The sequence below is a fragment of the Dichomitus squalens genome (genome assembly GCF_000275845.1).
Source record: "Dichomitus squalens LYAD-421 SS1 unplaced genomic scaffold DICSQscaffold_26, whole genome shotgun sequence".
Taxonomy (NCBI): domain Eukaryota; kingdom Fungi; phylum Basidiomycota; class Agaricomycetes; order Polyporales; family Polyporaceae; genus Dichomitus; species Dichomitus squalens.
Window position 1 is genome coordinate 34,140 of NW_006766908.1, and position 26,084 is coordinate 60,223.

The 26,084-nt window shown below is 54.3% G+C and overlaps 7 protein-coding genes across 7 annotated transcripts; all 7 read left to right on the plus strand.

Annotated features, from left to right (window-relative positions):
* Positions 1-567: 567 nt before the first annotated feature.
* On the plus strand, positions 568-1,465 carry DICSQDRAFT_181785 (uncharacterized protein). The gene is made up of 4 exons (XM_007367485.1): positions 568-845; positions 902-1,068; positions 1,130-1,331; positions 1,389-1,465. The coding sequence occupies exons 1-4, from the start codon at positions 644-646 to the stop codon at positions 1,451-1,453; spliced, it is 636 nt and encodes a 211-aa protein (XP_007367547.1). The 5' UTR covers positions 568-643; the 3' UTR covers positions 1,454-1,465.
* A 1,998-nt stretch (positions 1,466-3,463) lies between these two features.
* On the plus strand, positions 3,464-5,892 carry DICSQDRAFT_64742 (uncharacterized protein; the record flags this gene model as incomplete). Its single annotated transcript, XM_007367486.1, has 9 exons — positions 3,464-3,672; positions 3,722-3,811; positions 3,869-3,972; positions 4,035-4,280; positions 4,331-4,427; positions 4,483-4,621; positions 4,681-5,350; positions 5,413-5,681; positions 5,755-5,892. 9 exons carry the CDS (start codon positions 3,464-3,466, stop codon positions 5,890-5,892), a joined length of 1,962 nt encoding a protein of 653 aa, XP_007367548.1.
* Positions 5,893-6,373: 481 nt separating this feature from the next.
* Positions 6,374-10,448, plus strand: DICSQDRAFT_88964 (uncharacterized protein). Its single transcript, XM_007367487.1, has 5 exons — positions 6,374-6,462; positions 6,529-7,623; positions 7,677-8,532; positions 8,593-8,945; positions 8,995-10,448. Exons 2-5 carry the CDS (start codon positions 6,608-6,610, stop codon positions 9,881-9,883), a joined length of 3,114 nt encoding a protein of 1,037 aa, XP_007367549.1. The 5' UTR covers positions 6,374-6,462; positions 6,529-6,607; the 3' UTR covers positions 9,884-10,448.
* Positions 10,449-11,715: 1,267 nt separating this feature from the next.
* DICSQDRAFT_138310 (uncharacterized protein) lies at positions 11,716-11,976 on the plus strand (the record flags this gene model as incomplete). The annotated part of the gene is made up of 1 exon (XM_007367488.1): positions 11,716-11,976. A coding segment is annotated over one exon (261 nt), but the record flags the coding sequence as incomplete, so codon positions are not given.
* Positions 11,977-12,758: 782 nt separating this feature from the next.
* On the plus strand, positions 12,759-14,321 carry DICSQDRAFT_148350 (uncharacterized protein; the record flags this gene model as incomplete). Its single annotated transcript, XM_007367489.1, has 7 exons — positions 12,759-12,815; positions 12,880-13,162; positions 13,221-13,296; positions 13,353-13,508; positions 13,566-13,910; positions 13,968-14,118; positions 14,175-14,321. The coding sequence occupies 7 exons, from the start codon at positions 12,759-12,761 to the stop codon at positions 14,319-14,321; spliced, it is 1,215 nt and encodes a 404-aa protein (XP_007367551.1).
* Positions 14,322-16,682: 2,361 nt separating this feature from the next.
* DICSQDRAFT_64648 (cytochrome P450) lies at positions 16,683-19,037 on the plus strand (the record flags this gene model as incomplete). The annotated part of the gene is made up of 13 exons (XM_007367490.1): positions 16,683-16,812; positions 16,874-16,971; positions 17,028-17,119; positions 17,177-17,318; positions 17,383-17,555; positions 17,624-17,874; positions 17,938-18,004; positions 18,063-18,263; positions 18,325-18,354; positions 18,413-18,646; positions 18,709-18,741; positions 18,802-18,830; positions 18,886-19,037. 13 exons carry the CDS (start codon positions 16,683-16,685, stop codon positions 19,035-19,037), a joined length of 1,632 nt encoding a protein of 543 aa, XP_007367552.1.
* A 3,935-nt stretch (positions 19,038-22,972) lies between these two features.
* On the plus strand, positions 22,973-25,759 carry DICSQDRAFT_88972 (cytochrome P450). Its single transcript, XM_007367491.1, has 13 exons — positions 22,973-23,068; positions 23,163-23,275; positions 23,347-23,476; positions 23,539-23,636; positions 23,692-23,783; positions 23,841-24,209; positions 24,274-24,524; positions 24,582-24,648; positions 24,709-24,909; positions 24,971-25,000; positions 25,060-25,367; positions 25,431-25,459; positions 25,516-25,759. The coding sequence occupies exons 6-11, from the start codon at positions 24,100-24,102 to the stop codon at positions 25,085-25,087; spliced, it is 687 nt and encodes a 228-aa protein (XP_007367553.1). The 5' UTR covers positions 22,973-23,068; positions 23,163-23,275; positions 23,347-23,476; positions 23,539-23,636; positions 23,692-23,783; positions 23,841-24,099; the 3' UTR covers positions 25,088-25,367; positions 25,431-25,459; positions 25,516-25,759.
* Positions 25,760-26,084: the final 325 nt, after the last annotated feature.

Genomic DNA, 26,084 nt, shown 5'->3' on the forward strand with positions numbered 1-26,084 from the left:
CGTCTATGAATATTCTCTACGTGCATTGATCTTCCCAGCAGGCACACTCATCCCATGTCAGAATTCCAAGACAATGGCCCCGACACCAGACGCAATTGGTGAATCTTGGCCGCCGCATGCGCCCGATTCCGGCCCTTGCCATCGCGTACAACTCAAGAAAGCGCACGCACGTCTCTTATCGAAGGCCCTCGAATGTCTCTCTCGCCCACCGCTGCCACTCCACGAATGCTGTGCAATGTTAGCGATGTGTTGGCGACATTGCGTCGTATTTTCGGTCATTGCACACCCTGGTCTTTTGGGCACCAACAATGCCTGCCAAGACGAAGCTGCATGGTAGCCCGCCACACTTTGTGCTTGGCGCACGACAATTTGGCGTTTGCGCGGTCGTGTACCAGTGTGTAATCTCAGTCATTACTTATACCTTTTTGCTGATGTACGTAGTAGCCATGCGGCCCGCCTCGGTCCGTGTTCGTGTGACTGCATTTAGGTGTAGGCGCCTCTCGGCAGACGACATCGAGACCGCTAAATCGAAGTTCGAAAACGCACTTTGCTCGCAACGACACTCATCGCTCATCTATATTTTCCTGTGCTCTGCTTCGGATCGAATCGTGTCTCCTGTGAACACCTGAAGAGGACGGTAATAATGTCTTCGCGTGGGAAACTCCTAGACTGGTTGAAGCCCCTAAGAAGCGAGGCCATCGCACGACTACGTACCAACTCTGTGGGACTGGCTGGCCTGGCGATTCTCTCTCATTTGCTGCCCGTCCCTTCGCCTTGGAGAGCATTTGATACTGTCTGGGGTCGGAATGTGGGCAGCGGGCCGTATTATTACATCTGTGCAGCAGGCGAGTTCTCCCCATTGTCCCGCTCGTAGGAACCGCGGCTGATCGACGCATCGCAGAATTGCTCGTCTTCGGCGTGTTCGCCTTGAACATTCTACAAGCGGCGTACGCTCTGAATTATCCTCGTGCGCCACTTCCTCCACCTCCCTCCCCCGCAAAACCCCCAAAGAACACGCCTTTGTCGCCACCTACGCGTCAGTGGCGCCTGCAAGGGCTGACACCTTCGGTACGTGCTGTAGTCTGCTCTGTCTCTGGCTACGTCTTGATAGCGTTGCATTCCTTTTTAGCCAAGCTCGCATCGACAAAAGGCCTTCTCCAGTTATGCACCCTCCCCCGTTTCGACACCGTCCCGCACGATAAACTACACAATCCCCGGGTCCACTATGTCGCCACCTGACGCGTCCTTCCTCTCCTCCATTTCCTCGGTCCCGCCCTCTCCTTCTTCTCCTTTGGCGGCGTACAGAGGACGTCATAGCGCATCGGTTGGCCGTACGTACATTCTTCGGCTTCGTCATCTTCTACGATGCTGACTCTTGCGTCTTCCAGGCGCTTTCGATGGTTCTCTGCTCAGCCGACTGGCGAAGGACGACTCGGACGATGACGATTCATGATACACATATCTGCATACCCCACATACGCTTCCATACTATTGTAGTGCCCATGCTGTGATCTTATGACGGGACCCGATTCAATAGACTGTTATTCTTTCTGCGAAGCCATTCGTTGTGCCCGTTACGCCCTTTGGCACAGTGACGTAGTCCTTGCTGTCGGGCATAATATTGTCATTAGTGCAGATGCCCCCTTGGAGTCCGCGCTCGTAGCAATGACCGGAGGTTGCCTCGTTTGCTTCGTGTGCGAGGTGCAGTACGGCATCTCGGTCACATGACGTGCGACGCGGTCCATTATTGGGCGTCTGAGGTGCTGCAGCGCGTTGTTCAACTTAGTCCGTTACCACCACTATCCCGCACACAGTCAGTCTCGTCCCTCAGCTCGGAATCATCCCGATCAATATGGAGGAATAGTGAGTAGCTCAAGCTCCTCATTCACAGTGGGGAGACGAGTCGGCCGGCATAGTAGAGGGGATCTGGCCACTCGCGCAACGCGAGGCAGCCACAGCCGCATGGAACGCGCCCTAGATTGGTGTTACGGCCTCCACGATGCTCAACAAGCCTTACACGATGGGCAAGACACCTGTTTCTCGGATAGGGAGACAGTGGGAAAACACGTCTGAGAGGTTGATGTTGCGCGAATGTTCCCCGGGTGTTCGAGGGAGTGGAGATTGAGCTGTTTCCCGAAATCAAGAAAGAGGGTCTGTGTATCCAGAAATGGGAAACTCTACGGAAACATGCGCAAACTTCCTGGTCTGCCATGTTCACCACCTGCTTCCGTGAACTTTCCCATTCCTGGTCACCTGGAGCCTCTCGCTTGCATTCAGGAAACAACCAGGAAATATGTCGTTCTCCGTTCCCTCCGAGCACCTCGGGAACACTCGCGAAACATCAACCCATCAGTCCTGTTTTCACACTGTTCTTATATTACGGGAACAGGCGCTTTGCCCGTCGTGTTAGCGAGTGCGAGCGGCGTAACCGATGCCGCTTTCAATTACGAGTCAATGATACAAAGGGCGTGGGTACAACGGAATCGCACGAACATGAGGAACGTGCATGACAATTCTGGGACGCCCGCATGTGCGACTTCGAGGAAGGCTGTCTTGCTACTGCTCACTCCGGTCCATCGCATCCCTGCAATGGACCCTAACATCATTGAACGACATGGATGTTTCTGAGGAGGTGCTCAGGGATAGAAGATGTCTAGAATAGCAACCCTGTTATGGATCCCAGGATCGAGCTGTCCGTCATCCGCCGACCTCTCTGCCGGCTACGCTGCGGCCACAAATGCGGCGTTTTGAGGCTTCTTTTCCGTCTTCGCGGCTCCGTCTTTACGTTCACTGGCCCACTCTTCGTCCAAATCGGGACCAACTCTCTCCTCAATTGGAGCTTTGTCCACCGGCTATTTCGTGACTCGTTGTCGCATACGTGTACTTATACTTTCTTTGCAGCCGACGAAAATTTGCGGAGTCTGCACTGTACCCCGACTTGGTTCCTTTGCGACCGAAGGCGGCCAGCAAGCCAGCTGCAGTGGTTCCCGCTCCTCAAAACGTGATCGTAAGTCCCGGGCTGAAGTGATTGTTTTTCAGACTAAGAAGGTCACCAGAGTATTGCGTCGACAGCAAGCGAATCATCACCCGAACCAGTGAGGATCAAGACGACACCTCGGGCACCCATTGTCATCTCGTCCGACGAAGAAGACGAGATCGAGTTCACGTATGTTTCCTCGTCCGTCGCTTTAAGTGAATGGGTAATTGAACTCCGGACGTCAGGTCCGCGCCGCTCGGCCCTCAGCCTGTCAACGACGCGCAACCCCGAACAGCCCCTCAGCAGACCGGCTTCTCGAAGCCTGCTGTACCCATCGCCATCCCCACTCAGCCCAAGATCCAACGGCCCCCAGGATACTCAGCTAAGATGTCTTCGTCCCAGCCGCTCGTCGCATCTTCGTCCCAGGCTGCCGGTGATCAGGAGAAGATCGAGATCCCGAACGTCGTCGACGTCGAGGAGCGCTTGATGACGCAAGCCGACACGGAGAAGGCTTTGCGCGACTTTGTCGCGGAAGAGTACAACGACGGGGAAGTCCAGTACACGATCGAAGACGCGACTGTTGAGGGGTTCAGGGAGGGAGTGCTGTTGCTCCCGCACCAGATCAAGAGCCGGTTGTGGATGGCGGAGCGTGAGTCGGGGAAGAAGACGGGCGGGATCCTCGCCGACGACATGGGGTGGGATATATTTTTGATGTTCGGGTGATGATTCTGACTATCCGGGCAGTTTGGGCAAGACTATATCCACTTTGACGCGGATCGTCGAGGGTCGGCCGTCCGGTAAGGACAAGAAGGCCGGGTGGTCCGGTTCAACTCTGTACGTCTGTGCGGCTTGTTTGACATGCTTGTGCCCTTAAGTTATGTGCTTGTGCAGTGTCGTCTGTCCCGTGGCACTGGTGTCGCAGTGGGCGAGCGAAGTCAAGAAATACACATCCGGTCTCCGGGTTGTCCAGCACCACGGACCGAGTCGCACTACTGGTGCGTCCTCTTCTTATGTTCCTTTTGCAGTGGTTGCATGTGCTCATGATCGTTTTACGAAGACCCCTACGAACTCGAACGGGCTCACATTGTCGTGACGTCGTACTCGGTGGTCACCTCTGAGTACGGTGCGTTCGCTCCTGCCAAGAACGAAGGCAAGGGGAAGGGGAAAGGAAAGAAGGCTACGGTGCAAGACAGCGACTCAGATGAAGACTCGGATGACTTTTCGAAGCGTCTTAAGTCGACGGCCAGGCGTGGTAAGCAGAAGGACGCGCTGTTTAGGGTGAAGTGGTGGCGTGTCGTCCTCGGTAGGTCGTAGGCTCGTTGGTGTTGAGGCCAGCGACTAATGGCGAGGCAGACGAGGCTCACAACATCAAGAACCGCACCACGAAGTCGGCGATTGCTTGCTGCGCACTGGATGCCAAGTACCGGTGGTGTCTAACTGGCACGCCTATGTAAGTGTCATGTTTTTTTTCTCCGTCACTGCAAATCACTCATGACCTGCTGCAGGCAAAACAGTGTCGACGAGATCTACTCCCTTATCAAGTTCTTGCGAATAAGCCCGCTCAACGACTGGGGTACCTTCAACACTTCCATCGCAAAGCCTGTCAAGGCTGGCAAGCCCGTCCGCGCGCTCAAGCGTCTCCAAGTACGTTATCCACCCCCGCATCCTGTATCACGAGCAGTCTCAATATCCGTTGTGTCTAGGTTGTTCTCCGCGCGATTATGCTCCGGCGGACGAAGGCGACGCTGATCAATGGCAAGCCTATTATCGAGCTCCCGCCACGCCTGGTACAAGTCGTAGAGTGCGAGTTCAACCACGTCGAGCGCGAGTTCTACAACTCGGTCGAGCAAAAAGTCCAGAAAAGCCTCGAGCAGCTCGAGCAGGGCGATTTCGGCAAGGCCTACACCTCCGTCCTCATCCTCCTGTTGCGCCTGCGCCAGGCGTGCAACCACCCCGCATTGATCTCCAAGGATTACAAGGGCGACAACGAGGCCGTTGAGCCCCAGACCGCGAGCCAGAACACCAACGGTCAGGACGATGACGAGACCGATGAGCTCACAGGGATGCTCGCGGGCTTGGGACTCGGGAAGAAGCCGTGTCAGGTCTGTCAAGCGCCGCTGACAGCGGAGAACACGTGGAAGGAGGACGTGTGCGTGGATTGTGAGGAGCTGTACAAGGCGGCGAGGAAGGCGGCGGCAGACCCGAACTCGGGGCTGCCACCGCACTCGAGCAAGACAAGGATGATCGTGAAAATCCTCAAGGAGACGGAGGAGAGGGGCGAGGGCGAGAAGACCATCATCTTCTCGCAGTTTACGAGCATGTTGGACTTGATTGAGCCGTTCTTGAAGAGCGAGGGTATCAAGTTCGTCCGATGTGAGTTTTTCTCAACTTCGCTTGAGGCTAAATGCCCGGTGCTGACGTGTGAATGGTATCAGACGATGGGTCGATGAACAAGGCCGCGCGCGACGACTCGTTGGAGAGAATTAGCAAGAGCAAGTCGACGAAGGTCATCCTTATCTCCTTCAAGGCCGGTAGCACCGGTCTGAACTTGACATGCTGCAATAATGTCATTCTTGTCGACCCGTGGTGGAACCCTGCGCTCGAGGACCAGGCCTTTGATCGTGCTCACCGCTTCGGCCAGGAGCGCCCCGTCAACATCCACAAGCTCTCTGTCCCTGACAGTGTTGAGCAGCGCATCCTTGAGGTTCGTTTGTTTCTTGATCGCGTCACTTGTTTATGATCGTGCCTAAAGACTTTGTGGCGTTCGGGAAATATAGTTGCAGGAGAAGAAGCGCGCGCTCGCCGCTGCTACCCTCGCCGGTGACAAGCTCAAGAACATGCGTCTCGGCATGGACGAGCTCGTGGCGCTCTTCCGTGCGACCGGACATGATGATGATGACTCTGAAGACGACTAGAGTAGCGAGATACTGTCTGCATTTCGCTCTGGGATACTTGGATTCCGCATATTACGAGTACATAGATGGATGTTGTCCTTGCTTTCTTGATTGTTTTACTATCTCTGGTTCACCGTACCTGTCATGTGCACACCTTTACGTTTCATCAGTAATGCTACCATCTTGTACATCTACCTCGCCTGGTATGAATCGCAGGATGTTGGGCTGACAGATACGATGCGCTCGTTGCTGGGGTCTGTACGTTATTGAGTTAGCGCCGCTGGCGGCAATTGTCAGCGAGTGGTGGGTGGCTCCCCAGATATCACCTTCTCTTCTCTTCCTCAGCATCCAACTCAACTATGTGCGTTTTCACCTTCCGTGATGAGCTATGAGCAACCATCATGACAGAAGAAGCCTCACATCTCGCCAGGTACGTGCTTACTGTGGCGGAGCGTTCGCCGTCGCCGTCGCTATCCACCAGCCACAGCTGAACTCGGGAGACAGAGAGGCGAAGAGCCTCCAGCAAACACTGAAAGAATCACTCAAAACTAAGGATCCTTGGGACAAGGAGACCGACTTCACACGGAAACAGTGCGTTCATCGTTGCGTGCATGGTCGAGGGCGTTCGTATCTGAACAGGCCGTATGCGTACCCTAGATTGCGCCGACATTGCTTGCGCCTCCTCCTTTTGCACCCGTATGCCCCCGAGTCCAAGGATGCGGAGAATCAACTATGGATGCAGACATCTTACGCCTTCATTGCTGTCTACAAGCAGCGCATTACCGCACTAGACCGCGCGCTTCACAATGTTCCTCGGCAGCAACAGCAGCAGTCAGCGCAAGGCCAGGATGGGCCGGGGCAAGGACGGGGCCAAGGGCAGGGTAGAGGGCATGGCGGGCACGGCGTCGTCGAGTATCGCAAGCTCCTCCAACGCTTCCGGCAGTTCCTCGCGGACGAAGAGAAGTTCTGGATCCAGCTGATAGTGCGTATCCGTCGCATCTTTGCCCTCGACGACGCCCAGCACGTCCTCGCCGGGCTCGGCATCATTCCCGACGACACCACGCCCCCGTCCGAGAACGGTCCCCCAAAGCGTAACCATTACCAGTTCCCGTCCGATGCGGACGTTGCTGCGGTAGCGCCTTCCCTCACGCCAACAACCCGTGACCAGCGCGAGGGCAGGATGGCCATCCTCAGTAAGGCGTTGGTCTGCCTTGGGGACATCGAGCGCTACAAGGAGCAGTACAACGAGGCGGGTGGGCGTCCGCGGGCAGGGCACGAGGACGGGCCCCCTGCCGCTGGTGCGTCTGGGAATCAGAAGGGTGGCCGCGGTAAGAAGGGCGCTGCCGTGGCAAACGGGGCGGGTGCGCAGGCCCCTGTGATGCCGCGTATGCGCAACTACGACAAGGCACAGCAATGCTACCAGCAGGCGCGGATCCTCCTGCCGCAGGACGGGAACCCGGCGCACCAGATGGCGATTCTCGCGTCATACCAGAAGGATGTATTTGGGTCCCTCGTGCACTACTATCGGGCGCTGTGCGTGAAGTCACCGTACGATACTGCTGCAGAGAATTTGGGGACGGTGTTGGCGAAGACATTGGACCAGTGGAAGGCGAGGGGTGCGAAGAGGGATAGAGAGCGGGAGAAGGAGCTGGCGCGGGGAGAGGCGCCATCTATGGCTCCGCGTCTGCGTGTTGAGTCGTTCAAGGAGAAGCTGATCGTTTTGCATGCATTATGGCGAGTCCCACCGGAAGAGTGAGTGTCTTGTCCTTCTCGTAGAGCGTGTTTCGCTGACGGAAAACGCTCAGGGCGGAGGCGTTGTCGCCCAACCTCTCGAACAAGCTTGCGGAAGACTTCAGGTCCCTCGTCTCTGAGCGCATCCTCCCACTCGATATCGTCCTCAAAACCACAGTCCTCGCCCAAGGCGCACTGTGGAAGCACCGCATGTTTCGCTCCGCTCCCACTAATGGACACAGGAAAGGCTCATCGCTATCGACTACGTCGGTCGTCGAGAGCTCCATCGCTGGGCACCTACTCATGATGCATCGAATCCTGCTTGAGGTCGGCGTTGTACAGATTGCAGAGGCTCCCCCTGAGGACGCTGGTGAACATGACTTGGCGCAGCGTATCACAGCTGCCTTCCGTAGGACGCTACCCGCACTCCGAATCGCCAGCAAGTGGCTTCGCGCCAATATGCGCTACGTTGGTCAACCGGCACCATCAGGCGCGAACGGAGTAGAGGCTGAAACCAGCTTGTCCAAGTTGAAAGGTCGGGACCGTCGGAGGGGCAATGATTGGCGGTCCCCCAGTGTATCCCTGTCGCTCACTATTCCTGGCCTTTCTGAGTTCTGGCGCGCGTACGCTCAGTTCTCGACAGCACTCCACAAGGCGTTCCCAACGGAGAAACTTCCGAAACTGGTAACGACGCTGGAAGAAGATGTAGAGATGGCCGGCTTTAGTCCGCTGAAGAGGTTTGTACCTGGGGAGGTCGTTAGTGCCGTCGGTGCCGCCGGCGCGAGCAAGGACGGCGCGAAGGACGTGCGTAGTGGGTCAGCGAACCGGGCCGCACAACCCATCCTGCCTGAGCAGGTGCATCCAAATGAGGAGCAGCTCATGCGCATCGCCGATCTTTTGGTGGATGCCCAGGCTATCGTGAAAGACGAGGTACGTGATACGTCGAAATTCTCTGGTGCTCTACCGGTGCTGACTCACGGTACATCGAAGGCATCACCATTGACTTTCGCAGATGGCAAGTTTGTCGTCAACGGTCTTCTGGAACCTGTCGCCAGCAGTGCTTCGGGCTCCGGCAGTGCATCGGCTCCTGCTGCACCATCTCATGGGGCTGTACAGCCTTGCAACCGCAACTCGCTATCCAAACCAGCCTCGCCGCGGTTGCCTTCTCGTATTGCCTATGAGCCCCGTCCTGCTGAGGTGGACGATGACAACATGACGGACATCACAAGGACTGAAGACGATCCCGTCGAACAGGCGTTCCGCAAGGTCTTCGGTCCACCTACAGAGACCGGGGAAGAGGACGAAGAGGAGGACGAGGAAGACGAGATCGTTTGGAACCCTAGGTTGGTCTCTTGACATGGTTTCATTTTATCAAGCTGATGTTTCTCCTAGTGCCAGTACGGGTCCTCGCGACCCCGCCATCATCGCAGCAGTTCCAGCACCGTTGCCCGCGCCTCCAATCCGGCCACTGATTGCCAGCCCTCCCGTATCTGCCACCAAAGTCAGCCCGCGCAGTCCTCAACCGCTATCTCCGAGGTATGCCGCTCAGAAGCACGCGGCGACCATGATCTCTACGGCGCCACCATCGGCCGTTACGACTGCCAAGGATATCTTGTCTAGTGTTCTCCGTAGCCCACCTAGACCTGACGTCGCACGCTCCTTGCATGTGCGTCAGGCGTCCGCTCCTCATACGACACATATGCTCTTTGGCTCTCACCCACTTGGCGGCACGTCTATCTGGTCGTCCAATGACACCGAAACGGTCAAATTCCAAGGCGCTGCAGGCACCACCAGCGGCCCTTCATATCCATCATACCACTCGCAAAATCTACCTCAGAGCCCTCCATTGTCTACATTCTCGTTACAGACTCAGCCTGTTCTGGGGTTTGGGCACCCTTCTGTAGCGCCGGGACCTGCACATCAGTACAACTCCGCATTCATTACTGGGCACCAACGCGTCCAGTCTCTGTCTACGACCCGCAACTCTCAATTGTACTCGAGCCAAAGCCAGAGCCAGAGTCAGTACTCGGATCTGTTTGGCCCCTACCCTGCGCTCGCTGAGCAAGCACCTGTGTGTTACAACACTGGAGTGCCTGGCGCATACGCTGATCCCATCTATTCTCGCAAGCTCGATCCGACGTATTCACGTCAGGAAGCGCCAGGTGTAGGAATGAACGATCGCGCCGTCCCCTTCCATCTCGATCAACGCGCTCCAGGCCACACTAGTGCATTCCCTCCTCCCTTGTCCTCAATGGCGCAACTGTGGAATAACGCCGGATGACGCTCGTAGCTCTGTTCTGCTCGAAAACCCACCTATGCTTAGACGTTCTACGACTAGGGTAGAGGACATTCCGAGCTTGATCGACGTGATCTATGCCGTTGATGAGCCCACTAGTCGTGTGGCTACCTTCGCTCGTCTCACCTGCTCTCGTAGACACCACTGTCCCGGATGGCCGCCGCGCGTAGCTTCTCTGACGACACCGTTCCGACTCCGGGCCGTGTGTCCCGGCGTGGACATGGACATGGACAACGACTACCGCAAGCACGTATGCCGCGTGTTCCCGCCGTTGTCCCGTCCCCGTTCTTCCTATCGTCGTGGTTATTGGATGCAGCATGCCCTATCACGGGGGAGGGTCTCCCAGGAACATGCTATGTATTGTGCACGTCCAGTTGTCGTGTCGTGACTTGCGATCCTCGAGCCTGCTGTCATTCTTGTTGTTCCACGTCTGTCGTTCAGTATGTATACATTGTCTTCTCTTCCGGCCGAACGTACCGCGGGCTGGCTGCTTATGTATAGCACAAACACAGTGCGGCATCAGTGTACTTCCTGTGTGATCCCACCATTCGATACTAGTCGGGCGACTACATCCGATGGCACTGCTGTCCGTATATGGCAGGCATTCAAGAACAAGGGGAGCTTAGACTTAAGTCAGGCGTGAGGTCGAACCTCACTCCCAGTGAGAATCGACATGGTCTCTACTGTATTAGGTCGATTAGTACGGTATGCAGTAGGGAACCCCGAAATAATACGAACTTCCGTGCATATCCCCACTTCAGCTGTGTGCGGTCAGATAAGGCTGTATGGTCGCACAATGCCATACGACCATACATCGGGTCAGTTTGTGTGTTATCGGGTGCGGCTGGTTACGCTCGGGTCGCACTCGGGTCTGGTTGGGCAGGGATGGTTGTTGTCGATATGTGTCATTGAATACAAATTAATTAATACTGTATACGGTCGTATGGGAACGTATGGCTACACGGTGCTATATACAGCTACAATCGAGAACTACAGAATAGAGCGGGAGCAGACTGGAAATGTTTGGACACGTGGAATACTGACAGGAGTAGCCTTTCATCCCACTGGCATGGGAGCCGCCCACCTTGCGAGCCACTGAAACAGGTGGGAGGCCGATGCCTCCGACGTTCGACTTGAACGCGCCCGATTGCGAGACTGGGGATAATCTGAAGGTGGCCTCATCAGAAGGGTTCAGAAATGGGACTCAATAGCGGTGCTCCTCACGTACCGTCAACGAGGGAGCAACATGTCCGAGTTTCTGCGAAGACAAATTAATCAAGCAGACACAGGAACAGAGTGCGGGCGACCTACCTGTGATACGAGGAACTCAGAGTCTTGTAGTGCGCCTCGAAGGCCTCCAGTGTGCCATGGGCATCCGTGTACCATTTGCGCGCATGAACCCACCTATTAGAGTGAGTGAACCCGGGACCTAGCACGGTGAGTGGATTTCCACGTACTTTGCACCCTTCAGGTCTGGTGCGGGAGGCCACCGCGTCATCTTGCAAGGGGCGCGTGGCTTTTTTGACGCAGTTGTCTCCGAGGGCTTGTCAGGAAGCTGTATCGAGAAGGAAGTACTTACAATATACGAGCCGACATCTTGATTGTAGTATGCTAAAGTTGCAAGGCATGGGATCAAGTGTTAAGCATCAAAGTCTGAAAACCCTAGAGGAGACGGCTTGCACGCGAGGGGATAGAGATGGTAGGCGTAGTGAATAAAGAGACAAAATGTACCTTGAGCGAATTTGAACGTCGGCGCTTAAAGCGCATGACGTCATATTCTTACCCTCCTCACCAAGAAAGGAGATTGATGGAGAGAAAAGGGGAAAAATGTGGCAGAAGATGGGCATGAAATAACACTCCTCTTCACTGAGGAAGGAGCGATTGAAATGGAGAAGGAGAGGGAAGAATGGTGCAGAAAATGCAAATGTGCGATGTTGGTGCACGTACCAAAGAACTCCTCTGCGCATCCACCCAACACCTCCTCGCGTCCGACTCATCCTCATCCTCCCCCTCATCCCAAACCCCTTGAGTCTGGGGTCAAATGGGAAATATGGCATAACTGGGGGTGGAGAGCATAACAGCATCAGCGGGCGGGGGCAGTGGATCGAAGTGATTGTAGAAGTTTGCGAACTGGGTAGTAGGAGCGAACAGCCGCACGCACAGACACCTGGGGTGGCTGGTCCAAAGGGCACATGCAATGGTTTGTGAGCACAAGCTAAGGGTGTACATAGACTTTAGAGACACGTTAGAGACAAGCGAGAGATACGTCGACGTCACCGGTGTCAGGACATGCACGTCTGATCCAGTCACCATAAGGTCAGTTAGAGACAGCGTTTGAGCGTCTGAAATCGTCCGCCCAATATGAACCGAGACTTTCCGACCTCAACCGCTCTGACACGACTTTCGCCGACGTAAACCAGCGGAACCCATGTAGGTTCTCACTGGGCCTCACTGACGGAGGCGGGCATATTCATACAACACTCTAATACATACGTAGTGGACATATGTAACGTGGGACCGCAGTCGAAGGGAGATGTTGGCTGAAAGAACACGCCCCGTCAACTTTGATGCTCCAACCTCGCCAAACATCAGTCGACGGTATAGTCTTCTTGTATCTTGCCACGTAAGCTCTTCTCTTCTTACACTGTCGGCCTTGGTGTGGCAGGTTGCTATCTTGCTGATCAAAAACTTTTGCCCCGACAAATATAGTCAGGTATTGGTCTGCGACTGGTAAAAAGTCCACTTCTAGCTCTCACGCAAACTAGTAGGCCTTCACTATACTGTCGTTATGGATATACTGAATGCTCTGAGTCATTTGTAGACCGCCTTGCGTAGTCTTTGCCACATAGAACCATCCGCGATGGCTAATAACAGAGTTCCCTCCGGAATGACGCCAGAGCTATTCAATTCAATCCAGGTCGGACGATGTACATCGCTGGTTTGTCGCTCGTTGTGCTCACTTGCAGAACTCTGTCACGTAGCGGATCCTCCAAGGCTACCAAGGAGGCGGAGACATGAGCGATCTTATGCGACACGTTTCCACCCAAGATCCTGCTATGCTTGACGCATTGATGAACGCGGTTTCTCAATCAAACGAACAAAACCAAGTTGATCTAACGACCTTTGACTACGCCTCCCTTCGCGTCAAGCGTGGTTCATTCTGGGTCATCCAGCTTACCCACATGGGCTTCGGAGATCCTCGCACAGGGCGTGTTTTCGATAATCAATTTTCAGGCAGCCTACCTATGTTTCAGATCATCGTTTGTGCGTTTCTATGACCGTCATTTCCACCCTCTCCGTGTTGAGGTTCCTTTCCCTGTAGACGATGAGAGGGGCTCGTATCGAGTCGCAGAGGGCACTAAGAAGCCAGGCTTACCTTCTTCGGATTTTGTTCTGAAGTGAGTGAGCCTCGTTTCACTCTTGCATGCTGCCTAATCCGCTTCCTTTCCTCTAGGGCAATGCAAAAGGCAGTCGCGAATCCCATTCCCCCACTCCGTCCCGAACTTCCTGAGTTTTTGCTAGTCGCACGCAAGCTCGGACAACACCTTCCGACGTTGAGGCCGTTCTTGGACTCCCTTCCTGCCCCGTTCACCTGGAGACTCGAGACTGCGTACGTGATCTAGATGCGCTGGCAGATATGCAGCACGCTCATTCGTTTGTCCTGCAGTGAAGAAGAGGAGGAGGTAGCGAATGGCGTCCACGCAAAGAACGTCGCAGGCGTGAATAAGGGGATACGAGAGGCTGAGAATGAGAAGGAGCGCGGGAATCGGGCGTTCGTCAGCAAGGACCGCACGAAGGCCGTCGAGCACTACACCAAGGCGATCGATTGGCTCCACGATGCAGCGGCGCAGAAGCCCACAGACGTGGAGCTGGTGAAGATCAAGGCTGTCGAGGCGGTCTGCCTCTCGAATCGGGCGGCGACGTGGCTGCTCCCTGGAGATGGACAGGACGCACAAAAGGCGCTTGAGGACGCTGACATGGCGATCGAGGAGGATTGCGAGTATGCGAAGGCGTCAGTTGCTCCTCTTTCGTCGAATTGATCAGATCAGGAGGTCTCACTGATGTTCAGGTATTACCGAAAGGCGAAAGCCTTGATGCTACTATCGCGGAACTCGGAGGCTATCGACGCGCTCACGAGCGCTCTCGTGAAACCCAACTTTGCCGCGGAGAAGGGTCTGAATGATGCGTTGGTGGATTCATACGGCGGCTTTCCGGATGATGTGAGGGTTCTCTGCGCTCTTGACACGATCATAGGAAGCTGACGAGTGTTCTTCAGGCCGATGGGCTGCGATCGTTCTGCCTAGATAAGTTCAAAAACGAGGATGGCGACACGCGAGCTCGTCATATAGTGGAATTCCGTCGTCGTGCAGAAGAGCAGCTAAAGAAAGTCGTTGGACCGGATGCTGGCATCGACTCGCTGTAACACGGTCTAACATATGAGCCACGATAGACTTGCTACTAGGATGTGCGAAGGGGTATCGTAATACAAAATATTCTTGTGGTCTAGCTCAACGCATCACGTAGACAGCAAGTCTCTTGACCATCCCTTCTGCTCCAATACAGCCATAGTGATGACGCTCAAACAGCCAATTCCTGTGATTCGGACGCATGCAGTTTCAGGGTGCTGCTGGGTCCCGCGGAATAACATCTTATTCTCGAAGCAGCACATCGAACTCAAGACAATGTACATAAATCGTCGCGAACTTACCGTGGCCGCAGCAATCAGCTATACAAGATGATCACGCTCGTACTCCAAAGTCGACACACAATGCTCTAGATTGTACGCATTCGAAGGCAGGCGGCCGAACTCGGCGGCACAAATCAGGATCATCAGACTACACGACAGGCAGGGCGCATAATCCAACCCTGCGAAATGTAAGAGATTTTCCGGGGCAGTCCTAACTTGAACAGCTGATATTCCCTCCGTTTCTCCCACAAGTATAGAATGACTTTCACAGAAAGATACAATACATTTCTTCTCATACAACAGAACAACTTTGGAGTGCCACTCGCCAGAGTGGAGAAAGGGGCTTAATGGTCAGCTTTCACAAAGGTTTTCTGACGCTCAGCCTGTGAAAGCTGACCTTTCCCGGACATTTTCTCTGACAGGGCGAGCGCGCGGGAAAGGTGTAGTTTTCTCTCGGGTTCAATTCTTAGAAAGGCGTAGAGAAAGTCAAATTGTTGCGTCATGTGGTATAGATGTCATGTTTCCGGGCAAAGTTAAGACTGTCCCAAAGTTTCTCTCGCCTTTCTTCGCACAGGAATTTGGCCCGTGCCTGCCGTGCTACGCTCTCCAACGTTGGCCACATGAACCAAACTGTTGAGTACCAGCAGACACTTATGCACAGGACATGGTTGGCAGTTGGACATCGAGGCTCGTGAGTGCGTCTCGTTTGAGGGAGGTTCCGGCTGTTGTTCCTCTTTCAGTCTCTTTGTCGATCTCATCGTCTATCTCTGCCGCGTATGTCTCCGACAGTCCGGTGAACGGGTTGCAATGATAGATGTTGCAGGAAAGGCACGATGCATTCCTGTCAGTGTATATCTGTGTGTTGCTCAACCTGTAAGTAGAGACTACCGTACTGTACGTAAGCACTTTAGGAGAAGATTTCACAGCTATATCGATTTTCTGCTCACCATACAGAAGGGTGACCCTTTCATACGTGTGACGGTTGAGCTAACATTGTCCTGTACTGATGCAATAGGACACCATCGTGGAGGTCGCCAAGCAAAATCCAAGCAGTCAAGCTTGACAGGCTGCAGAGTCGGCTGGGGGAACCCCGCGGGAAAAGTACTGCGCAGTCGGCTTCAGGGTTTAACGCCTCTAAAACCATATGCATATGTTACAGCCCTATCAGCACGTTGCGCCACTCTATGCAAGGATCAGAGGGTTGAAGAGAATTCGAGTGGCTGGGAGGTATCCGAGGGTACGTGCTAGGACAAGTCGCAGTCACTGGTAGTAACCGGCCAGGGGCCGCCAAGAGCTGTGAACACCGTCGTCACCTAGCGCTCGAGCCGTCGCTGAGACCCAGGCGCCCAACGGTTACGGGTGTGGGCGACTACCATGGTCCATCACTACCTATTGCTGACGACACGACTGCCAGTGCTCAGACATACGCTGCTCATGGAGCAAGCCGGCGTTACCCTCGCTACCCGGGGCGAATTGTCGACGCTCTCAGGTGACGTTCTGCGAGATTGTGCGCGAAGCAACGGCGGACCTGCCCGTACAAATCTAGATCACCTGATGATCAATGCCTCGGTACTTCTTATGCGACCTCGGGAAGCGGTGAGCTTAATAGTCTCCGATTACGGTTATTGACGTGGGATGTCGCTCCTCAACAGTAAAAATCGATCTTTTCTGAATCGTTGGGAGACTGCCTGCAGCCCTCTGAGCCCGTCTGCGACAACATGCGAAGCTGCAAGCAGGCGAGCAGGTGGCCACATAAATGAACGCACCGAGTCTAGTCGGTTCGGAAAGGTTGATTTTTTCCTGATGTTCTTGACAGCCAGCGCAGGTCCCGTGAGAACCATCGCCCCACGATCCTTCCCCGCCTTCCTTCGCCGAGTGTCGCGCACACATCACGGGGCTGGGAGCTCGCGAGGCTCTATTGCCGACGGACGTACTATGCATGGGATCGTCGCCTCACGTAAAAGTGTTGCATCAGCGGACCGTTGCTCAAACTCCGGGGTGGTATATATAGGCAGGTATGTTTTTTATGTAGCTCGGTCTCTCCTGGGACTTCTCTTGCACTTTTGGACTTGGCGCCCACGTTTTTAGCTCTCCCAGATGGCACCAATCGCGGTGCTTGTCGCATCGGCCTTTATCCTGCACTTGGTATGGCGTTTGGTACGAAACCACTTCGTGAAATCTCCATTGGACGTGATCCCGGGCCCTCCTTCTCGGTCAATCTTCGGAGGTACGTGCGACGTCCGTTACGGTCAACCACCAATATTGATGTTTTCGGATGGCTTTGCCAGGGAATCTGGCTCAGTTGCTGGAACACAACAGTTGGGATTTCCACGATCACCTTATTTATACTTACGGGCCCGTGGCCAAGATTCATGGCTTCTTTAACGTAAGTCGACTTTCTGTGCATACGTTATCGCCCGATTGTTGACGTGCGCCGAACAGGCAAATTGGCTTCACGTGTACGATCCGAAGGCACTGCATAGCATCTTTCTGAAGGACCAAGACAGCTATTATCGAGGTGAGCAGGCGGTCCAGTAAGTTCAGCCCGCTGCCATCACATTGAACGTTCACTAACGTTCTCCGTCATGAAGCGTTGTCGATCTTCTGCTGGGCCCGGGCTTGCTCGCGAAGTATGGCGCTGCGCACAAGAAGCAGCGCAAGATGCTGAACCCCGTGTTCTCCGGAGCTCACATGCGTAACCTCACACCGCTTTTCTACGACGTCACCCAAAAGGTCGGATGCTGCCCCACGGCTCGGCACTCAGCTTCGCGTATGCTGACGAATTTCGCCCCTATAGCTTCGAATAGCCATCGAGACTCGCGTGAAGGACGGTCCCCGAGACCTCGACGTCCTTGGGTGGATGGGACGTACAGCGCTCGAGCTTGTTGGACAAGGAGGTCTGGGTTATTCCTTCGATCCTCTGATCGAAGAGTCCCGCGATGAGCTCACGGAGGCAGTCAAGGCATTCGCGTGCGTACCGTATACATTCTCCGCCTAAACGTCTTTGGCTGACTTTAAATGTACGTGCCATCTCATAGCCCCGCTATCAATGACGTGTCGTGGATTCGCGCAATCGCTCCCTATCTCTCATATCTCGGCCCAGCCTGGTTCCGTCGTATCCTCCTTGACCTCGTCCCGAATAAGAAGGTTCAGCGCTTGAGAAATGTCGTAGACATCATGTCCAAACGATCGGAGGAGATATACCACGCGAAGAAAGCCTCGATTGAGAAGGGTGACGCTGATCTCCTGAACTCAGTCGGAGAAGGAAAGGACGTCATGAGCGTTTTGCGTGAGGTTTTCCCTCTATATATATCTGGTCCTATTGGCTAGATACTCACGGCCCTTCTTATAGTGAGAGAAAACATCAAGGCGTCCGCCGAGGACAGACTTCCCGAGGAGGAAGTTCTCGGTCAGATGGGGTGGGTACACAGAACAGTCACCGGCACGGCCCGTTGCGCTGACACTCCCGGTTCGTAGGACGTTCATTTTCGCTGGTGTTGATACCACTTCGAACGCCCTCTCCCGCGTCTTGCACCTGCTTGCCCAGAACCAGGACGTGCAAGCCAAGCTCCGCGCTGAGCTTCACGCCGCTCAAGAGCAGTATGGCGGGGACATCCCTTACGACGAACTCGGCGCTTTGCCATACCTCGATGCCGTGTGTCGCGAAACGCTCCGTCTGTATGTTGTCTTCCTCTATTCATACACTATTGACCGTTCGCTGACGCCGCTCTGCGCGTAGGTGGGCTCCAGTGAATTTCGTAAGCAGACAGTACGCGCCCTCCTCCTTTCCTTCGCATGGTGGTAGTCATAACTAATCCGTGACCCAGAGCAAAGACCGATACTGTCCTGCCGCTATCTCAACCTTTGCGTTGCGCCGATGGGTCGGTCATCACTGAGATTCCGATACCGAAAGGAACAATTTTCCTCTGCAACCTGCGTGCATGTAACACGTGGAAGGAGCTGTGGGGTGAGGACGCCAGGGAGTGGAAGCCGGAGAGATGGCTTGAGCCTCTGCCTAAGGCCGTGGAGGATGCACATATTCCAGGCATCTACGCCAACCTGTGCGTGATATGGCGGATATTGCGCAAACTACGTAGCTGGATGCTGACTTCGGGTTTGATAGGGTCACGTTCATCAGCGGTGGCCACTCTTGCATGTGCGTTCCAGTACATTCTGCCTCCGCGGTTGCGCCGAGCTAACCTGTTATCATCTATAGCGGTTTCAAGTTCTCGCAACTGGAAATGAGTAAGTTCCCGCATCCAGGTGTGGCCTGTGGCTTCCTGATTTGGTGTTCTTTCAGAGGTCGTCCTTTCCACGCTGGTGTCTAGCTTCAACTTCGAGATCTCCGAGAAGCCGATCGTCTGGAACTACGCAGGCATCGCATACCCGACGACCGATCACGAGTCGTCCAGGCCGGAGATGACTCTGAAGGTCAGCCTTGTGTCCCGGTAGTGCCAAGTGTAAGCCTGCATCTGGTGATCCGGACACGCATGTTTTCTTGTTCTATACCGCTTTTCAAGTGATCACTACCCATCCCTTCTCTCCTACGATCTTATGAGTTGCTGGTCTCACGGTAGGAGCGTACAGTTGACGGCTTTGTCATATCATGAGGAGCTTGCGTCGTGTTCATTAAGTCAGCAGTATCGTACAGAGACCATTGCCTGCGTTCGTCCCTCAATGAAGAAGGGTTCTGCTATTCCATTTGGTTTCATAATCTCGATTTCAAGAACGTGTAGCCCGAGCAGCTTCCTTGTCAGCATCTTCCGTCCCCATCGCGCGAAGCAGTCATTCGTCATCGAATCTGTCTCCCACATGTAAAGCCTCCGACAAAAAGAACCGAACGTCGACGGTCGTCTGTATGATGTTCAAGGGCTTTATACAGTGCTGACCTCATCTCCGTCCTCGTGGGACCGTCGGGTGGCCCCCGTCAATCGCACCCCGTGCGGTGGTGAGAATGCAAGCTAACTTTGCCACGCCGATCGCTTCTGGTGACAGCACATCGCCTTCTCCCGTGGCCGCAAGGAGTCAAGGGTGTTACTAGCGAGCGGGATAAGTTCTTCATTCAGGAATCGGTCAGGAGTGACAAATGCCAAGGTGTGCCAGTGATGAGCAACGAGTCTTCATCGAGAGGATTGATGGCCACAGAGCAAGTGATCGCAACTAGGGTTGCCAACGTCGCCGCGTCCCAGGAGGCGTAATGTTTCTCCGTCGTCACGTTTAGAGGAGGACGGGGCCGGAGCATCCCCATAGAGGTAGTCCATGCTCGAGTTGAACTTGAGGCCCCAACCGGCTTCTCCTCCGGCTTGTCATTGTGGGACAGTCCCATGGCGCCGCTCCCTCCCTGGAGTTCGTGTCTACTAGGAAATGACGACCTCTTCTCGAGCGTCATATGATTCATGTATGTGCGAGGACCGCGGGGTTTCTATTCCTTAGTCGAAACTTTACGACACAGGACATACTATCCCAGTGTTGTTCAGATAGCGAAACGTTGCATGACAAAGTCTGCTACTGAATTACCTTTCTATGTAATTCTTAATCATTTCAGTCGTCAGTAGAAGACGATACTTGCACTCCTCCGGTTCTACCCGGAGCAGGCCTACTTTGTCATGAGTCTAAAGCGCTGTGTGGTCGCTCTAGAGGTTATGAGCTCACCTTGAAAATGATTTGCGAATAGATTCTTACGACTGTGAAGAAGGCCGGGGACCACTGTTGGCAAGACCGTTCAAAGGAAGCTCGGAAAGTCCAGGATTTCAACAGAAAGCCCTCGGCCAGATGGGCGAGACACTGTCCCTCAAGCCACTGAATCGAGCTCAGTGATTTGCTTCGATATCGCTGTAGAAGGACATTTGATGGGCTCTACGTTCAATGTTAGACGGTAATGTTGACGCAAATGGATCATATCTTGATCTGTCTACTAAATTGACATCGCACGACTATGCATGGAGTATGTGCCCAAGCCAACGCCGCTAAAATAATCGAAAGCATATCTGCCGTTCAATAATGATCGCGAGACAAGACGTCATCGCATACTTGTGCCCCCACGACTGAAATATGTAGACGTGAGTGCAAAGGAAAATCCAGGGCACGCACCTGACTTCACGATGGCGGCAAAGAGTCCTGGCAGATAATGATTAAGGCTGTGCATGACACCACGTCAGCCCCTGCGCAAATCAAGCATTACACTACCAAGACTAACCAATTGGAGGGTCAGCCTTACAATGCGATACGTCCACTCCGATCAGTCCAAGTTGCCCGTCCCCGACGTGCAACTTTACCGGAAAGAAGGTGGCTCGCCCGCCGTTTTCTACCGCTGCACGGTGTGGCAGCGGCGGCGAAAACCAGCCCAAATGAAACGCAGCGCGAACGTCGACCGCCACTAGGTGGACTTAGTACCGACGGGCGGCTGACACCTTAATGCATGTAGCGTACTGTGATTGCGACGAAGCCAGCATGGTATGAATAAGGGGAGATGGGAAGAGCGTACGAGGTGGCCAGTCAGCCATCTTGAAGAATTTTGGGGCACACAAGTGGTCCACAAGAATTGAAGCAGCAGTCTGTGCCACGATTGTTAGATAGCTGACAATGCATGATATGAGGAAGGATGCCCCAAGGAATGCTGCAAGTGGGCACCGCCGACGTTGACTGAGAGCGTAGTTTCAATATGGCAGGAGATGAAAAGAATATCATCTAACGTACCGCGTCGTGAAGGGGTGCCTGTGTCATGCCATATGCCATCACCTCCAGAGAAGCGGTCAGGATGTGATCGAGAATCATCCCACTTCAACATCTATCCCTCGCAGCGGAGCGTACGACCAGTGACCCAGCATCACAGTAAATTGATGCGAGTCGCCGGCGCACCTAGAGCGTAGGGAGAAGGAAGAAAAATTGGGGATTCTGAGGAAAGAGAGACGGGGCAAGGACGAGGGTTTTATAGGCCAGGGGAGGCAGGAGCTAGCGACGATCGGCGGAAAACATTGACACCTTCGAGCTCGGGTCCGCTTAGGAGCGAGCAACAGGTCATTCGCGGACTGGTACAGACCGCCCACCCTCTGTGTGCCAGGACTCCAATCTTGAATTGAGTGGTTGAGAGTGAAGGTGGTTGACAGTGAAGGGAAGGTGCCAGGTGGCTAGTGAAGTCCATTATTGCGTGGCTAGCAAACACCTGTCTGCTAATCGACGTCTTTCGCTACTTGATATTGAGAGAATCTAGACGAGTCAATAAGATCTTATCGCGCATTTTTCCACGATCTACACACTGCGGCGGGGAGGGCAACCGGCATCGAGATGGATGAAGGAGGTCCGTTGTATGCAATTCGGCGTCTACTCGCTGTGTCGACACGGGTGCCCGAAATCAGGCGCCCGAAGGATCGTTCTCGAACATGCCCGGAAGCCTTGTTCACCCAGCTCGGAGCCCCTGCGTCCTCCATCTTCACAAACCGAACCTCATGAGCGCTCTCGCTAAACCCAAGTTTGCCTCGGAAAAAGGGACTGGATGATGTGTCGGTGGAAGCAGATGGCGGCTCCCTGGACGGCGTGGGGGTTCTCTGCACTCTAGACGCGAATGCACGGAGCTAACGAGTATTCTTCAGGCGGATGAGCTGCGATCGTTATGTCTAGACGAAAGGACGGCGACATGCGTGCCCGTCGTATGGCGGAATACGTCGTCGCACAGAAGAGCAGAGAAAGAAGGTCCTTGGGCTGATTGCCAGCACCAACTCGTCGTATCGCAGTGCAGCGTTCAAGTCATGCTAGAGACAGCAAGAGATTCCGAGGTGGCATGTCATCTGTCCACATCGGGCGTCGATTCGGGTCGGGTCAAGATGTCTTCGTCTCTGCTGAGTCAATATGGCACCGCCGTTCGCATCGTCAAGCACGTTGGCTTCCGACTCCCGAGTGACTCAACTTGACGCTCTGGTCGCACCAGGGTATGTTATCGGAGTTCGACCTCCCCGCTCCGTAGGTCGGACTCATATATCCCCAGGAACATCTTGAGCTGTGACAATGACAGGTTGGACAAATCTTCAGTGGCTCGAAGGTGTACATATGAGGATAGCAGGCTGCAGCGATGTAGGTGCCGGTCGGTGAGCGTCGGCCCGCCGGGCCCAGTCCGCTGGCAATCAACACTCGAGGAACCGCGAGGATGGCTGCCTACATAAGTAAAGGCACCGATACTCAGGCGGCCAGCCGTTAGCCAACACCACTGACTCTACCAGCATGCGGCATGTCTGCTGATGACACGACTCCACACAACACGTGGGTCATTCAGCGAATCGACGTTTGGGTCTCCGTCCAACGCTCCCTGTTCAGCGCTCTCAAGCGGCGTTCTACGACATGTTCTCCTGTGACTCAGATTCGGAACGCATACATCGCTGCTGAAAGTCGGCACCGACAGCACGTTGACTCACGGTAGGCAAGACAATTCCAGTCACGATTCGGATCGTGGGTTGGCATTGTTCATGCCGAGCTCTCAGAACGAAATCAAAGTGAGGTTCTTACAGCGACATCGCGCAGCGTCCCTGAGAACCATCGTCCGCTAATCTATTCTCACATTCCTTGGCGTACGCGTCACGGGATTAGATGCCCGTGGGACTTTACTACTGAGGTCTGAGGGACGTCGGAACCGTCAGTTCACGTAAAGGTGTTCTATCAGCAGTCGGTCGCTCCATGTCTGTCGTGGTAAATATAAGCCGGTATGCTTCTTCATGCGGTTCATAGTCTCCTCTTCGACTCCTCTGATTCGTCACATTTTCATCTCTCCCAGACGGCACAACTCCCGGTGCTTGTCGCGTCGGCGATCATCCTGCACTTCTTATGGCGTTTGGTACGAAACTACTTCGTGAAATCCCTATTGGACGTGATTTCAGGCCCTCCTTCTGGGTCATTCCTCGGAGGTTCGTGCGATGTCCGCTCACGTTCGACTACCGGTGTTGATGTTTTCGGACGGCTTTGCCAGGAAATATGTACCAGATGTTCGAACATATTAGCTGGGATTTCCACGATCACCTCATCCTCACCTACGGTCCTGTGGCCAAGATTCATAGCTTCTTCGGGGCAAGTAGACTTCCTGGGCATTTGTTATCGCCCGCTGTTGACGTGCGTCGAATAGGCGAAGTGGCTTCACGTGTACGGTCCGAAGGCACTGCATAGCATTTTTATGAAGGACCAAGGCAACTACTATCAGGGCGAAGAGGCGATCACGTATGCTCAGTCCGCTGTCGCAGGTCAGAGCTTCGCTGATATTCCGCTCTACAAAAGTAGTGTTCGCCTCTCTATTGGACCGGGACTACTCGGGATGTATGGTGCCCAACACAAGAAGCAGCGCAAGATGCTCAACCCTGCCTTTTCCGGGGCACATATGCGCAACTTGACACCCCTTTTCTAGGACGTTGTTGGGAAGGTGAGACGCTTGTCAACGGCAAGCCTCGGGCCGTTGACGACATCGCATGTGTAGCTTCGAGTGGCCATCGAGACTCGCGTGAAGGAGGGCCCGCGGGAACTCGACGTCCTCCGGTGGATGGGTCGCACAGCACTCGAGCTTGTTGGGCAAGGAGGTCTGGGTTACTCCTTCGATCCGCTGATTGCTGAGTCCCGCGACGAGTTCGCAGAGGCAGTCAAGGCGTTTGTGTACGTGTTCAGTACATTCCCTACACGCACTATGCCTCGCTCAACATATACACGCTTCCTATAGCCCCGCCTTCACCGACTATCCATGGATTCGATTTTTCACTCCATTTCTCTCCTATTTTGGCCCAGCCTGGTTCCCTCGCTTCCTCCTCGACCTCGTCCCGATCAAGGGAGTCCAGCGTTTGAAGCAGATCGTAGACACCATACAACGGCGGTCGGAGGAGATATACCATGTGAAGAAGATTGCAATTGAGAAGGGCGATACTGATTTGCTGAACGCGGTCGGGGAAGGGAAGGACGTCATGAGCGTTCTGCGTGGGTGACATATTATACCGAATCTTGCTCTGTTTCCACTGATAATCCTTGTCACAGTTAGAGAAAACATGAAGGCATCCATTGAGGACAGACTTCCTGACGAGGAAGTTCTCGCACAAATGGGGTGAGTATTAGGGCCGCTTCGCAGCAGGGGCTTTCGTGACGATATAGCCTTGAAATGCAGGACGTTCATTGTAGCCGGTGTCGATACCACGTCGAACGCCCTATCCAGAATCTTGCACCTGCTTTCTCAAAACCAGGATATTCAAGATCAACTTCGTATTGAGCTCCATGCTGCACAAGAGCATTCCGGCAGGGACATCCCTTACGAGGAATTGGGCGCTTTGCCGTACCTCGACGCTGTGTGTCGCGAGACACTCCGCCTGTGTGCATCGTGCCTTTCTCTAAGTATTCTGTCACCTTCCTGACTCGGGTTCTACACGCAGGTGGGCCCCGGTGAATCTCTCCAATCGACAGTACGCATCTCTTCTTCCGTTCGCAACACTACCGTAGTCATATCTCAGCATTTACTTAGGGCAAAGGCCGACATTACGCTGTACTGACGGTACTGTCTTGACCGAGATACCCATTCCTAAAGGAACTATGTTCTTCCTCAACCTGCGTGCATGCAACACCTGGAAGGAACTGTGGGGCGAGGACGCCCAGGAGTGGAAGCCGGAGAGGTGGCTCAAGCCTCTGCCCAAGGCCGTGGAAGATGCTCGTATTCCGGGCATCTACGCTAATCTGTGCGTGACATGGAGGATGTCGTGCGCACCGTGGAGCTGCACGCTGACTTCAGGCGTTTGGGAGGGTAACCTTCATCAGCGGTGGCCACTCTTGCATGTGCGTTCGAGTTCATATCCCGTCTCCTACTGCTCTGACATCACTTTGCATCATCGTTCACAGCGGCTTCAAGTTCTCTCAGCTGGAAATGAGTGAGTCTTCGCGTTCGACAAAGTTGTACGGTTTCCTGACCATTGTGTTCTTGCAGAGATCGTCCTGTCCACGCTCGTGTCCAACTTCAAGTTCGAGCTTTCGCAAAAACCGATCATCTGGAACTTCGCGGGCATCGCGTACCCGACTACCAGTCACGAATCGTCCAGGCCGGAGATGACCCTCAAGGTCAGCCTTGCGTCCCGGTAATGCCGAGTGTGAGCCTGCATCTAGTGATCCGGATACGCGGTTACTACTCCATTATATCCTGCTTTACGAATGATCATATATAACATTTCAACACCTGCCCACCGTACGCTGATTAAGTCGAGGCCGACGAGATATGGATAATTAGGTTGAGATCATTGCCGAATGCACTGAGGAGGCCACCGCTTAGACCGCAGGATCACACGGTTATTAGTTTTGTTTCCCGCGCGGTCGGATCTCTTTCTGCATTTCTCGATAGTCGTGTCCTTCGCTACTGCAACGTTTTCCGACTTCAAGCCCTGTCGCATTTCTCCAGCGGCGTCGAACAATGCCCTATGGTCGGCTGCTCCATTGACATCATCGTGTTGGGGGACCACGCCGCCCGGATGACCGGTATCTAGAAGAGAGAGAGCAAGTGCC

Coding starts and splice junctions, on each gene's coding strand:
- DICSQDRAFT_181785 (XM_007367485.1), top strand. CDS start 644: ATGTCTTCGCGTGGGAAACTCCTAGACTGGTTGAAGCCCCTAAGAAGC. Junction 1,069..1,129: donor TGCAAGGGCTGACACCTTCG/GTACGTGCTGTA, acceptor ATTCCTTTTTAG/CCAAGCTCGCATCGACAAAA. Junction 1,332..1,388: donor TCATAGCGCATCGGTTGGCC/GTACGTACATTC, acceptor TGCGTCTTCCAG/GCGCTTTCGATGGTTCTCTG.
- DICSQDRAFT_88964 (XM_007367487.1), top strand. CDS start 6,608: ATGCAGACATCTTACGCCTTCATTGCTGTCTACAAGCAGCGCATTACC. Junction 7,624..7,676: donor TGGCGAGTCCCACCGGAAGA/GTGAGTGTCTTG, acceptor GAAAACGCTCAG/GGCGGAGGCGTTGTCGCCCA. Junction 8,533..8,592: donor AGGCTATCGTGAAAGACGAG/GTACGTGATACG, acceptor GGTACATCGAAG/GCATCACCATTGACTTTCGC.
- DICSQDRAFT_88972 (XM_007367491.1), top strand. CDS start 24,100: ATGGGTCGCACAGCACTCGAGCTTGTTGGGCAAGGAGGTCTGGGTTAC. Junction 24,210..24,273: donor GAGGCAGTCAAGGCGTTTGT/GTACGTGTTCAG, acceptor CGCTTCCTATAG/CCCCGCCTTCACCGACTATC. Junction 25,001..25,059: donor GTGAATCTCTCCAATCGACA/GTACGCATCTCT, acceptor GCATTTACTTAG/GGCAAAGGCCGACATTACGC.